Source organism: Corythoichthys intestinalis, chromosome 6 (assembly GCF_030265065.1).
Source record: "Corythoichthys intestinalis isolate RoL2023-P3 chromosome 6, ASM3026506v1, whole genome shotgun sequence".
NCBI lineage: Eukaryota > Metazoa > Chordata > Actinopteri > Syngnathiformes > Syngnathidae > Corythoichthys > Corythoichthys intestinalis.
The window spans coordinates 38,819,036-38,833,424 of NC_080400.1; the positions used below are offsets into that span (position 1 = coordinate 38,819,036).

A 14,389-nucleotide genomic window follows, 5' to 3' on the forward strand; every position below is an offset into this window, starting at 1 on the left:
ACTCCAAAAAACATGTTTTGATTTATCCAGAAGTCACTGGCTACTTTCCTACTTTTTCATTACACTGTCTGGCCATCGCCAATGTGTTCACATAGCAGCTAGGTGATGTAAACCACCAAAATCGGTGACCTAACTCTCCTGTTGAGGTCAGTACCACAAGATTTCTGGAATAGTCTAAATTTAGTGAACAAGCTATTCGCACCCAGCAACCCAGAAGGGCTTAGAATTGAACAATACAAAACTTGGGTCAAATTGGTCGTAAGGCAGTTTCTTAATGAGCAGTCTCTAATGTTGATATTGATTGGACAATACTGCACTCTGGTCGTTATGATGTTGCAGATGACAGCATTGCTTTTGTCTTTGAAAAACAGTCACTGCAGACAGGGGAGCACAAAGGCCCAGTCATAGCTGTGTGGTTTTTGTATGTGATCTCATTTGCCATCAACCTCATTAGTTGTGTTTATAATAGTCCTTACAAAGATGTCTATTATGACCACCAGGACATACATGGTACTTAGTAGCGTGCTGATACAATATATAAGGTCTAGTTAAAATATAAATCATAGTTCTGTTAGGATAAAGCTGTTTATTCGGTGTAAAATGTGACGATCACGCCCATCGAAAGGACGGATTCATGTGGCTTTCACTCTGACAGTGTTTTACTCAGATGTTGAAAAATGACGCAGTGAGGCAAGTTTACAGCAACACAATTGTTCAGTGAGAAACATTTCATCCTGTAATGTAACTGCTCATTTTCAGGAAAGTAACTGAATATTTCTTTGTTCAAAACAACAGCGGTACACTTTACTTATTTCCACATAGAAGATTTATTTGTTGTTCTCAATATTTTATTAGATGCTGTGAGTGCAGCTGCTCGCTGTCCCACTGGTATTATGAAAAAGATGGCCGGCTCTTCTGCAAAAATGACTACTGGGCCAAGTTTGGGGAGCTGTGCCATGGCTGCAATGACCTTATCACCACTGGCCTCATTATGGTAAGAGGATTAACCCGCTAACACTCATCTTTCCTTACTTCGAGGGCCTTGGTTTGTACATACATTTTTGAAGCTGTACCATTTAACTGGTGAAGAAACTTTTTCTTACCAACTTTGGAAAATAAATCCTTTTTAGGTTTGCTGGGATGAAAAATACATTTGTCAAGCTTGGTAGTAGATATGAAAAGTGCTTCATTAAAGGGTTTGTACTAGTATTTGCAAACTACTGTTAAGTCTTGCGAGTTTAAAAAAGGATATAAGAATAATTTGCGTTCTGTGAGTGTCACCTAGATTACAGATCATTAAACAATGAGCAATCATGCAAATGGAAAATTTGCTTTATTCTGTTTTCTTAATATAGTACATGAATACCATTTGTGTATGCATGCTTTTTTACCGGCAAGTCTTCTCCAACTTAGAAAATTGATGCTTCAGATAAAGCTGGTCAGATTCATTGCACAAGATGAAATGCAGTACCTTCCTTGACTTATCTTCTGAGTGTGTCCTTTGCCGTGCAATCTCAATAATGTAACATTGCAGAGTCTAAAGTCAATAAGGGACCATCACTCGTCCTCTGTGTCCTTCTATGGTTTATTGCTCTTCTTAAAACGCAAAGATTGATGGCAGCCTTTGACCTATAGAGTACAGCATATGAGATTGTCCATACATGGAGTATACATTTGGATGCTGATTAATGTTTTTATTAAAACATTCTGCGTCAATTGTGGGATCATGATAATAATACAAACAAAACAAATATTACTAGAAAACGTTACCTTTAAATATCACAGAAACGGAAGAGTAAATATATACAAAAAGGCCCCTTTCTATGATATTTTCCCCAAAATAGTTCACTGAAATGTAATATGTTAGATTAATATGAAGTAATGTTTTTGGTAGGGCTGTCAAAATTATCGCGTTAACGGGCGGTAATTAATTTTTTTAATTAATCACGTTAAAATATTTGACGCATTTAACACACATGCCCCGCTCAAACAGATTAAAATGACAGCAGTGTAATGTCCACTTGTTACTTGTGTTTTTCGGTGTTTTGTCACCCTTTGCTGGCGCTTGGGTGCGACTGATTTTATGGGTTTCAGCACCACATGAGTATTGTGTAATTATTGACATCAACAATGGCAAGCTACTAGTTTATTTTTTGATTGAAAATTTTACCCATTTTTTATTAAAACGAAAACATTAAGAGGGGTATTAATATAAAATTTCTATAACTTGTAATAACATTTATCTTTTAAGAACTACAAGTCTTTCTATCCATGGATCGCTTTAACAGAATGTTAGTAATGTTAATGCCATCCTGTTGATTTATTATAATAAACAAATACAGTAGGCTACTTATGTTCCGTATGTTGAATGTATATATCCGTCTTGTGTCTTATCTTTCCATTCCAACCATAATTTACAGAAAAATATGGCATATTTCATAGATGGTTGAATGGTTGAATTGCGATTAATTACGATTAATTAATTTTTAACCTGTAATTAACTCAATTAAAAATTTTAATCGTTTGACAGCCCTAGTTTTTGGCTGATTGAGCTACGTTGATTTTAATTAATATATTCTGTCATCACTTTGTTGTATTTCTTAAATGGGTCAAATGTTTGAACAGACTGCACAATTGACAACATGCAGGTAAAACACACAACCGATGTATTGGTGGTGTATGTACACTAGAGGTGTGTGAAATTTCCGATTCTGAGAATATTCAAGATGCGGCCATAGAAGATTCGACAACGTTTCGCAAACATCCAAATTCTGATTTTTGAAATATGCCAAGTAAAGCGGAACTAAAACACAGTCAGCGCGGTCTTCGGGACGCAATGAGGAACGGACCAAGAGTAAACATCGTGCTCAACTCACAGCTCTGGCTCAACTCATGCCGCTAAAAAAAATAATACCTGACTGCAGCCAACAGCTGCTACGAACTACGCCCACATAATGCTATGGTAGATATCACATGTATGAAGAACTAGATGCGAAATTACAGACTCGGCTGTCTTAGCAGCACATGTATAGAAAACTAGATGCAAAATGACCGACTCCCGGCGTTAGTAAACAGCCGCCATCTTAAAGCAATAGAATTCTCTGGAAGGCTGTTGTAGCGAACCTTCCGAGCGAACCTTATTAACATTTTATCTAAAATACTTCTAAATCGGCAAAATCCTGACTTAAATATATATTTAAATGATGAAACCGTTTTAAAACTTTCACATGTCGAAAGTAGATGGAAGGGAAATTATGGAATAACGGCACCAATTTTAACTACTTTAACGGTTGATTCACAACATTAAATTAATTGAACGTAGTTTAAAGCTGCTGATACAGAATTTGAGTATTTTACTTACTGTTTTGGGGTGTGAGGGGGTGGAGTTGCATCAATAATCGATTTATAATCGAATCGTAGCCTCTGAATCGTAATCGTAATCATAAGATGCCCCAAGATTCCCACCTCTAATTTACACTGTACCAAAATGTTACACAGTAAAAAACTGTGTCATTTTAGCTCTTAGAGAGTAACTCTGTTAACTATGTTTCAGATAATATTTGGTCCCACTCAAAATTAGAGTAAAATTTACTCTATGACCAGTGTCAAGATTTCAGAGTCAATTCGACTCAATTTAGTGTCAAAATTAACAATCGAATGTCAAAAAATATTTAACACTGTGGCTTTTTTACACTGCTGAGAATAATTGATTACACTTTATTACTCTCCAATGTGTAATAAATATTAATTTGTCCTTCTCTTCAGTGTTATTTAATTGTAATAATTGATTATGATTATAATCATAATTAATATATCCTTTAAATACAATGCTATATTGCTAAATTGCTGTCATCTAACCAATCAAATGGTAAAAAAATGCAACTGTACAAGGTTGCAGTAACAGTGTTTTTTAATATGATTGAATGTTATATCAACAAAACATACCATGACAAATTTAAAATAGTGATGCTCACCAGAGGAAGCAATATGGTACCACAAAGAGAGCCGTGTCATTCACAATATATGACATTAGGTGCTTTACAAGACCATTTGGTCCACACCTCATTGATTTGATCTCAATAGATACTAACGTAGTATTCTTGCTCGCGACTCAAGGAGTTTCCTTCGTTTGCCCAACATCAATGTTTTAAACGGTGGTTTGCAGAAAAGTGAAAGAATTGGTAAGGGTAAAACAGTATGATGTGCCAAAGACATAGAAGAGTTAAAGCATTTATCAAGGGTTCCCACTGAATCTTAACACTTCAAATAAAGGACAAAGTTAGAATCCTTTATTTCCCACTTTTTGTTCCACTCAGCTTTTAATAAGATACTGTAAGCTTCTGCAAAGCATGCAATGTCATTACAAAATTGCATCTCTTGTACAATAATGAAATCAAGTTATCAACCTAATTTTTATGATAATGGCGAACTTTACCACTCAACTCTGACCCAACATCAGTCTGACTTTGATCAGCAAAATTACAATGTATTGTCTTGACCTTTCGGTAAACAACATTATGTATGGCAGTAGACAGAGTAATGGAATCGAGTAATTGAGAGTGGCTGTTTGTAAACTTTTTAATCAGACTTTGGTCCTCTTGCAAATAATGTTGGCAGGGCACTGCCAACTTCAGTTGTGGACACATGGTTTTGATAGATAATTCATTAGCGATAAAAGAACATACTTCTCTATATACTTATTAGGTATATTTATTTACAGTACCTCTTCCTTCACAGATATTGTGATCTTTAACAATTAACTGGTTAATCCCAATAGTTCACTGTTTCCACAGTCTTTTGAGATGATCAATATTTACCACACTTTGTCAACAACGACTTTAAAATAGCAACAACAAAAAAAAACATTTTTTACATATTTATGTATATACTCGGAAAACTGTTGGCGTTTCTTGTCTGTGACTGGAGAGAGCACTAACTCACTTGTCAGATATTACTCAAGTCGTTTATGACCTTCCCTGAGGATGTATGTGCTGAATTGAGACGTTCACTCTACTAATTACATTACTGTATATCCTGTCCCGCCACCACTCTGCTCTTATCTTTGTTTCTTTGAGTACACAAATCTGCAAATTGCAAAAAAAAAAAAAAAAATAATAATAATAATGTTGTGCCATGGTCTTTCTGGCTTATGATTCATGAGGATGAATTACTCCTATATTTAGGTTTATAGTATGCTCTTGCCACTTTCGTTTCATTATTTGTTGCTATCAGAGCTGTTGCATTTAAACTTTATTACTTTCTATGGGAAGTTTCTCTTGCTTTGGTTTTCCAACTCAAGAAATCCCCAAAGACTGCAGTGTGAAATCTAAAGTCACAAGATTTTTTTAGTGAACGAAAATCCAAATCACATGCAGTGCACGACACATCACGTACTTTCTACTTGTTGTTTTGTGTTTTGCTCTGAAATGAACTTATCTGGATGTGCACGTCTGTGTGGGGTGTACGAAAGTGTGTTTGTGTGTCAGCAATCTTTCAAGAACAATAAGGAAAATAAATGGAAAATCTTTTAAATCACATGAAAAACTTAAGATAAGGGACTGGTTTGTTTTGATTGTCTTTCCATGACTGTCTGCAAACGACAAACAAACATGCATTTTGGAGATTAATTTATTTTTGGCAGTTTAGTAGCCATCACTATCTTTTTTTTTTTAACTAAAACTAGGCCATAGTGTTTTTTACTTTTAATTTCACTTAGCAAATTGTGGGCGGCATAGCAACACATCATGTGTGCTTCAAATTTGGAAACTTAACCTCTGGAAAGTCCCAAATTTGAAATGTAACTATTAACTTTCTGTGGGCGTGAGGTGGGTTTGTGTTCCATGGAATGTGTTTATACTGCGTGAGGTGGGTTTGTGTTCCATGGAATGTGTTTGTCGTGCCTATCAACATGAGGAAGTACAGTATGTGTTTTTATTGCTGAGAAATACAGCAGTTGCTGATGAAGTTTGATTATGTTTTGAATATACGTATGTAAACAGAGTAAGCTGATGGTGGTCTTATTGCTAATACACCAACTGAAGTGATCAATATTTAGTTGCACAAAAAAATAATTTCTGACTATTTTCGACTGAGGGCATGTTACAATGTTTTTGTTTTTATTTTTGTTACCACCATCTTGTCATCTGGGAAGAAATAATATCGAATACTAAGCCCGCAAACAGTACTGAACGGGCCCTCGCAGTATGGCGCAACTCGAACGGCATACAGCTCAGTGTGGTGGCAGATTGATATCATCTCATGAGAAACTAAAAACAATCTCGAAACTCGTCCCTTTTTTGTGTGGAACTTCTTCCGTGTTGTGGGCATGGCGGACAGATGTTTTTGTATAGACCCTACTCACCAACGTCACAGAATGACGTGTCGCTGTATCCGGCCGCCATATTGTCCGTCATTGTTTATCCGTATTCTCAATGGTTTCAATTTGTCGTGCAATTTATAGTGCAATTAGCCCCGGTGCTTTCAGACGATGTAAACTCATTGGATGGGTTGCATAAAAGGCCTTATGTGGAAAAGCTTCAGTGTAACCATTCGCCAGATCCATATTTGATGCCTAAATCGATATTTTTCGACCTGCTGTCTTCGCCATCTCTGCCTGACATCTGCTACCCTGATATCTACAACTTTCTTGTCCACAGAAACTCAGCCTATTCTCACGAAACTTTGAAAAACCTAAAGAGCAGCACTCTAAGCAACATTACCCCGTGTGACCCTTTACTTACAATTTTCTAAAATGGTGACAATCCAAAAAAAAAAAAAAAAAAAGTTGACTGCGATGGCCGACGCTTCAAGGATAGGTGGATATTGGACTATTTTTTTCAATAAAATACGCAACAACTGTGTCTGCCTCATTTGCAAAGAGACAGTCACTGTTTTCAAAGAGTTCGATGTGACGTGATATTACCAAAACAAGACACGCTGACATGTACAACATTACAGGGAAGATACGCAGCGAGAAATTATAGCAACTTGAAGCTAGTTTAATTTCACAGCAGCAGTATTTCGCAAGAGCCCGAGTGTCAAAAGAGAACGCCACAAAGGCGAGATTGTTGAGATTATGAATTTAAAAAATTATAATAAAGCAAATGTGACACACAGAAGGGCTTGCTAAATTGTGTTTAAATATATTGTTCTACGTAGATCAGCCAAGGTAGCCCCCCACATTTTTTACCACACCAAATCTGGCCCCCTTTGCAAAAAGTTAGGACACACCTGTTTAACTGATGATCCGGAGACGAGGCCAGCTTCTTTCACTTGGTACCACCTAAATATTATTCAAAAAATAATGATGGCGGAAGAAATAAACATCTTGAATTTGAAACTGTATGTTGTCGGCGATTAGCCTCGCAATGATCTTAATTGTTCTTGTCAGCCCAAACCCTTTAAATATATATTAAATGCATCTTACCAGATATAAAATGACTACTACATAATCTGTGGTAATCGTTTGGTGCCCAGTTTTCTCGTCGAATTGCAGCAGTCCATCTCGCTCTCCTCTCCGGGTCTCTCGGAATACGGTAGAACTTCAAGTTTCTCCATCTATCTTCTCTGTTACTGCAACCAACCGCCACACACGCCTTCACCATTTTGATTATTAATGTTAGCGAGCACAAAAACATGCCATAATAGGAGGAATTTACGTAGCGGTAATGCTTTTAAACCCGACGAGCTGACGGACAATATGGCGCGGAGGCGTGGTTTTGACGTCATGTGAGTAGGGTCTATATGCTGAGATGAGAAATACATTCACACACACCTAGGTGAACAAAACCCTATTGAGAAGGGGTCCTACAAAAAAGGAGGCACTACTGAGCTGTGCAGCCACGTCCTTATTCACAATCAGAATGAGTCTGCTGATTGGGCCAATTCGACCAAGTGTACCAGATTTCGTGGCTCTTTAAGCTGCCGAAGTACCTGAAGGAATCTACTTTCTTTTAATGGCGAGCATAGGGTCATCATGGCAACAGACAAAAACATGTGGACTTGGATCTTAAAGTGCGTACGACACGAGAAAAAAAGTCTTAAATAGGATTATTATGTGAATTAGAATCATATTTTGAGACGATTCGACTATATACAGCAATTTAGCAAAGCGCAGATGACGAGAAATTAGTATTTTAATCTGCTGGTTAGCCACGCCTACCATTATAGGGCTGTAGCGTCCCCAACAGGTGGTTGACGTCAGCGGAGTCACGATTTCATCTGATTTAGTATGCAGCCCATTGAGGGGGAATTATTCACATAGGAAAACACAACAAAGAGAGCAGCAAAATGTAATTGTTTCAGGCTCTTTACTCCAATATTTTTACAGGATATTCTTTTTATCCAAGTATTTTCCCCAATAGCTAAATAAATGGCTTTAGAATGACCAGTCAGCCCGTCAAGGGGGAATGATTCAGAACGAGGAAAACGTGAAGAGAGACGCAAAATGTCATTAGCCACGTTTACATGCTGACTTTTATTCATACCGATTCAAATAATTCCGAATAGAAATTTCAGATCAGCTGTTTACATGTCACTTAATCTATTCCGATCCAGCGTTTACATGTGTCTGCCTTTATTCCGAAAGGACGTTTGACAACTGCCGTCTGACATGCGCAGATTAATCAAAACAAAGCGTCACGTTGCAAAACATGGAGATCGATCGTCAGATAAGCTGCTGTTTTAACTTTTCGAGTGGAAACAAAACTTCAGAATGACACGCCGTTCATTTAAAAAGTTGTGTGGGTGCGCTGTGCGTGTGCTTGGAAGCCATGTTGCAAGTGACGTCACCACGTCAGTACGGAGCATGTGCAGAAAGAACGCAACCAGACACCATTCCGCTTCCCTGTTTACATGATATAATTTTACTTCTAATCGGTTTGGGAAAAGGAATATTCCACCCCTGTGAAACGGAATGAAATTCCATTCGGTTTGGGCCTGTTCATTCCGAATGAGGTGTTTATATGGAACACATTTATTCGGTTTGAACAAATATTCCGATTGTAATTGGAATATTTGGCTCCATGTAAACGTGGCAACTGTTTCAGTCTCTCTACGCCAATATTTTTACAGGATATTCTTTTTATCCAAGTATTTTTCCCCAATAGCTAAATAAATAGCTTGGTCATGACAAATAACAGTCTTGTGCTAAATGGAATATTAAATAATAAAAATCCATTTACCATTTATTCAAGACGACATGGCAAAATTACTCCATAATGGTCAAAACTGTTGACTTCACCTATACTGTCGCACCTCCTGAACGATATTTTATGCCACCTAAATCGGGCTTATGTCGTTAACCTTCCCCGGCTTCGGAAAATGAAACAAACTAAGAGGCGTGACAGCTAGCCGACACGCTAACCCGAACCGAGTGATGTTTCAAATCGCCAAGCCGCCGGTCGTCGGCCGAGGGGACAAGGAGCATGTCACAAAATACAAGCCACCTACATATTAAAATGATCCCAACGTTTGACATAATACAAAACACGATGTTTACTCACTTGTAAGTCCCATGGTCCCACAGTAGTAGGGCTTGTTTTGGCCAATGTCCACAGGTGAATGGGAACCTTTTGAAACCCAAAAAAGGCCACACGCCTCTCCCTCCTACAGCAAGATTTTTCTGCAGCCGTTTGGCTGGAAAGATGCCAAAAATAAACGTATTAATCCGCAAAATCAACTGAATCCTTAGTCCTTCTCATACAACAGTACGGCTGTATAGTGAGGGGGACTCCTTCCTCCGTACACGTCACAGCGCCCTCTTTCTCAACTCGAGACTGTTGCCGGAAGTCACTCATTTTCATGGCGCGGGATTCAAAAAACTAAATAAATACAGCGATCGCTTCCACACACATCCAAGCAGCCCATTTCATTCAGGAACATAAAATACATTTTTAAAAAGTTTTGTAATTACACGGATAAACCTGAAAGGAATTGGGTATGTCTAAGTAAGATGAGTGACTTTCTGCTGACACGAGTTGGCACTGTACTGTTGATGCAAATGACACTGTACTGTTGATGCAAATGACCCCTACAGGACCCTTAATGGTATGACTCTCATCAAGCACGAGACGTTTGCTGCAGATATGTTGTACATCTGCCAAGTTAAGACTGTTCAAAATTTGTGGTGAGACAAAATGGCGATGGTATTTTTCATCAGTTTCAACAAAACCTCAATATTTTTCATCAGGCACCTGAAAAACATGTCTTAAAGGGCAAGTTAAGAATTTTTGACATTGGCTTAATCTTCGAGTTAGAGAGGGTTTAATTAGTCGGTGGAGTTAATTTCAACAAATTCTGTGCAGTTTGTTAGCTAATTGTTAGTTTCAGGGCTCCGGAGTGACTAAGCAAGTGCGAGTCAATGGTACAATCTTAGCATCTGCATGCATAAAAATCACTGATGACCCATGCAATCAATAGTGTTGGCTGTCTTTTCAGAATAAAGTTATTAAAACTTACCATTGCATGTCAATGATTGTAGTATAAACAGCAACATTTGTTTTTTGTCACTCTGCCCCCCAGCTCTGGAACGTCCTACCTCCTGAGCTTCGCAACATATCGCCCTCACTTTTAAAATCCTGACTCAAAACACATCTGTTCTATCTTCCGTACCCACCTTTATCCTTAACGCTGATCGTTCTTTTCAAAATTTTCTATTGCCTTTATTCCGCTTTTATTTTGCGTCTGTTAATTTTTAATCTTCTCATTATACAGTGTCCTTGAGTGTTTTGAAAGGTGCTTGAAATAAAAATGTATTATCATTATTATTATTATTATTAAATTCCGTTAGTAAATAAGGTAAATTCATCCATTCCATTCGGTGCTATTCATAGTTGTCAACATGATCAACAAACAACATTTAAAATGTGTACATTTTTACTATTGAGATGTGAATGTTGAAAAAATGTTTTTAAAAAATCAGACAAAAACACCGCATATAACAGGAATAGAAAATATGTTAAGATATTGTATAAGAAATGCTTAATGCTAAAAAAATCACTGGTGTTATGACATAATGCCTTGTCACTAACATCCTATTGCCTTACACTGTACAGTGCCTTGCAAAAGTATTCGGCCCCCTTGAATCTTGCAACCTTTCGCCACATTTCAGGCTTCAAACATAAAGATATGAAATTTAATTTTTTTGTCAAGAATCAACAACAAGTGGGACACAATCGTGAAGTGGAACAACATTTATTGGATAATTTAAACTTTTTTAACAAATAAAAAACTGAAAAGTGGGGCGTGCAATATTATTCGGCCCCTTTACTTTCAGTGCAGCAAACTCACTCCAGAAGTTCAGTGAGGATCTCTGAATGATCCAATGTTGTCCTAAATGACCGATGATGATAAATAGAATCCGCATGTGTGTAATCAAGTCTCCGTATAAATGCACCTGCTCTGTGATAGTCTCAGGGTTCTGTTTAAAGTGCAGAGAGCATTATGAAAGCCAAGGAACACACCAGGCAGGTCCGAGATACTGTTGTGGAGAAGTTTAAAGCCGGATTTGGATACAAAAAGATTTCCCAAGCTTTAAACATCTCAAGGAGCACTGTGCAAGCCATCATATTGAAATGGAAGGAGCATCAGACCACTGCAAATCTACCAAGACCCGGCCGTCCTTCCAAACTTTCTTCTCAAACGAGGAGAAAACTGATCAGAGATGCAGCCAAGAGGCCCATGATCACTCTGGATGAACTGCAGAGATCTACAGCTGAGGTGGGAGAGTCTGTCCATAGGACAACAATCAGTCGTACACTGCACAAATCTGGCCTTTATGGAACAGTGGCAAGAAGAAAGCCATTTCTCAAAGATATCCATAAAAAGTCTCGTTTAAAGTTTGCCACAAGCCACCTGGGAGACACACCAAACATGCGGAAGAAGGTGCTCTGGTCAGATGAAACCAAAATTGAACTTTTTGGCCACAATGCAAAACGATATGTTTGGCGTAAAAGCAACACAGCTCATCACCCTGAACACACCATCCCCACTGTCAAACATGGTGGTGGCAGCATCATGGTTTGGGCCTGCTTTTCTTCAGCAAGGACAGGGAAGATGGTTAAAATTGACGGGAAGATGGATGCAGCCAAATACAGGAACATTCTGGAAGAAAACCTGTTGGTATCTGCACAAGACCTGAGACTGGGACGGAGATTTATCTTCCAACAGGACAATGATCCAAAACATAAAGCCAAATCTACAACGGAATGGTTCAAAAATAACTGTATCCAGGTGTTAGAATGGCCAAGTCAAAGTTCCAGACCTGAATCCAATCGAGAATCTGTGGAAAGAGCTGAAGACTGCTGTTCACAAACACTCTCCATCCAACCTCACTGAGCTCGAGCTGTTTTGCAAGGAAGAATGGGCAAGAATGTCAGTCTCTCGATGTACAAAACTGATAGAAACATACCCCAAGCGACTTGCAGCTGTAATTGGAGCAAAAGGTGGCGCTACAAAGTATTAACGCAAGGGAGCCGAATAATATTGCACGCCCCACTTTTCAGTTTTTTATTTGTTAAAAAAGTTTAAATTATCCAATAAATTTTGTTCCACTTCACGATTGTGTCCCACTTGTTGTTGATTCTTGACAAAAAATTAAAATTTTGTATCTTTATGTTTGAAGCCTGAAATGTGGCGAAAGGTTGCAAGGTTCAAGGGGGCCGGATACTTTTGCAAGGCACTGTATGTGTGCAACAAAGTTTAACTCAGCAATTATGAATACTTTGACATGAACATTAAAATCCCCTGAGAGTAATCCAGACTGGTCATCATTACTATAGCATAGACCAGACATGTCCAAAGTCCGGCCCGGGGGCCATATGCGGCCCGTGGTCAAATTTCATCTGGCCCCCAGGCTCTGTCATAAAATCAATAACGTCTGGCCCGCACATACTTAATTAAATTGGTCAGCAGTACAGCTACCGGCGTATGAAGTAGCTTACACACTAAATGCTGCTCCTCATTTACCCACTAAAAGGCAGCAGCATTTTAAGCAACATTACGTCGTGTGACCCTTTACCTCCAATTTTCTAAAATAGCGACAATCAACAAAAACGTTGACTGCGACAGCCGACGCTTCAAGGATAGGTGGAAATTGGACTATTTCTTCACTAAAATACGCAACAACTGTGTCTGCCTCATTTGCAAAGAGACTGTCGCTGTTTTTAAACCAAACGAGACACACTGACATGTATGACCAGATTACAGGGAAGATACGCAGCGAGAAATTGAAGCAACTTGAAGCTAGTTCAATTTCACAGCAGCAGTATTTTGCAAGAGCCCGAGAGTCGAAAGAGAATGCCACAAGATGTTGTGTTGCGAGATGTTTGAAATTATGAATTTAAAAAATAATAATAATAAAGCAAATATGACACACAGAATGGGTTGCTAAAATTTGCTTAAATATATTGTTCTACGTAAAGGACGTCAGCCAAGGTCAGCCTCTCACATTTTTACCACACCAAATCTGGCCCGCTTTGCAAAAAGTTTGGACACCCCTGGCATAGACCACTAAAGTAGGCAAAACAAGTTTACATAGCAATAAAACAGAGACTACTCTCCTCATTCCAAACCAGTTTGCCCTCAATATAGAGATAAAATTAGTCATAGACTCACACATTTTGAGAAGTTCCCCTTTCCTGAGGCGTTAGTGACGATCAACTGCAAACTAAAATCCCCCATTTTGACTTATGGGTTTCACTTCTGAAATGTAACCACGTTACTGCATTATTCATCCTATATGTTAGGCCCATTTTCCTACGCGATTAAAAAATTATTTATAGTACAGTGGGCCCCTGCATATTTGAAGTTCGGGACCTGCAGGTTCACATATTTTTTTCTGTATTTTTTTCCCCACACTTTTTCAATTTTTTTTTTTTTTTTAAATTCCTGTAAGTTTTCTATTTTTGAGGAACCAACCCATGAAAACTGCTTGTTATTGCGTTTCAGTGTTAATTCCAGAGTTTGGGGTTTGAAAATTAGGAATTTTTTTCCCCATGCATATTTTAATGGGTGTGAATTATTCAGATTTTTGCTACACTTATATATACATTTTTCTGGAGCAGCAACAACGCCTTCCAGCGCATTGACAGTAACTTATTCATGAATTCTCGACGGCCACGTGTCTCTGCAGTAACCAAGTGCAGTGTCTGGTCGCCTATTAATACCTCACCACTGAGATGGCCTCGAGCCCACGTTTATAACAAGAGGGTGGGGATAGAACTCTCAGACGACAAGGACAAGGGATGAGACGCTGATCTGGCGTAGGAGTGACACAGCAGCGTGATAGAGATTGGATGAGAGAGGAAGGACAGTGATAATAGGATTAACTGATCACACACGTTGTCTATCACATGCCTGATGACAGCATTAGAAAAGTCCATCAACATTA

The 14,389-nt window shown here is 38.4% G+C and overlaps 1 protein-coding gene across 3 annotated transcripts in view; it reads left to right on the plus strand.

The window, feature by feature from the left end:
• The window catches only part of limk1a (LIM domain kinase 1a), an 82,235-nt gene that overhangs the window by 40,745 nt on the left and 27,101 nt on the right, over nt 1-14,389 (plus strand). For 2 of the 3 annotated variants that reach the window (XM_057838787.1, XM_057838788.1), the window contains one exon: nt 856-994. In XM_057838787.1, the coding sequence (XP_057694770.1) occupies nt 856-994 (139 nt within the window). Of the gene's footprint in view, nt 1-459; nt 691-855; nt 995-14,389 lie in introns of those variants that run through there. The other variant, XM_057838789.1, reaches the window with a different exon arrangement.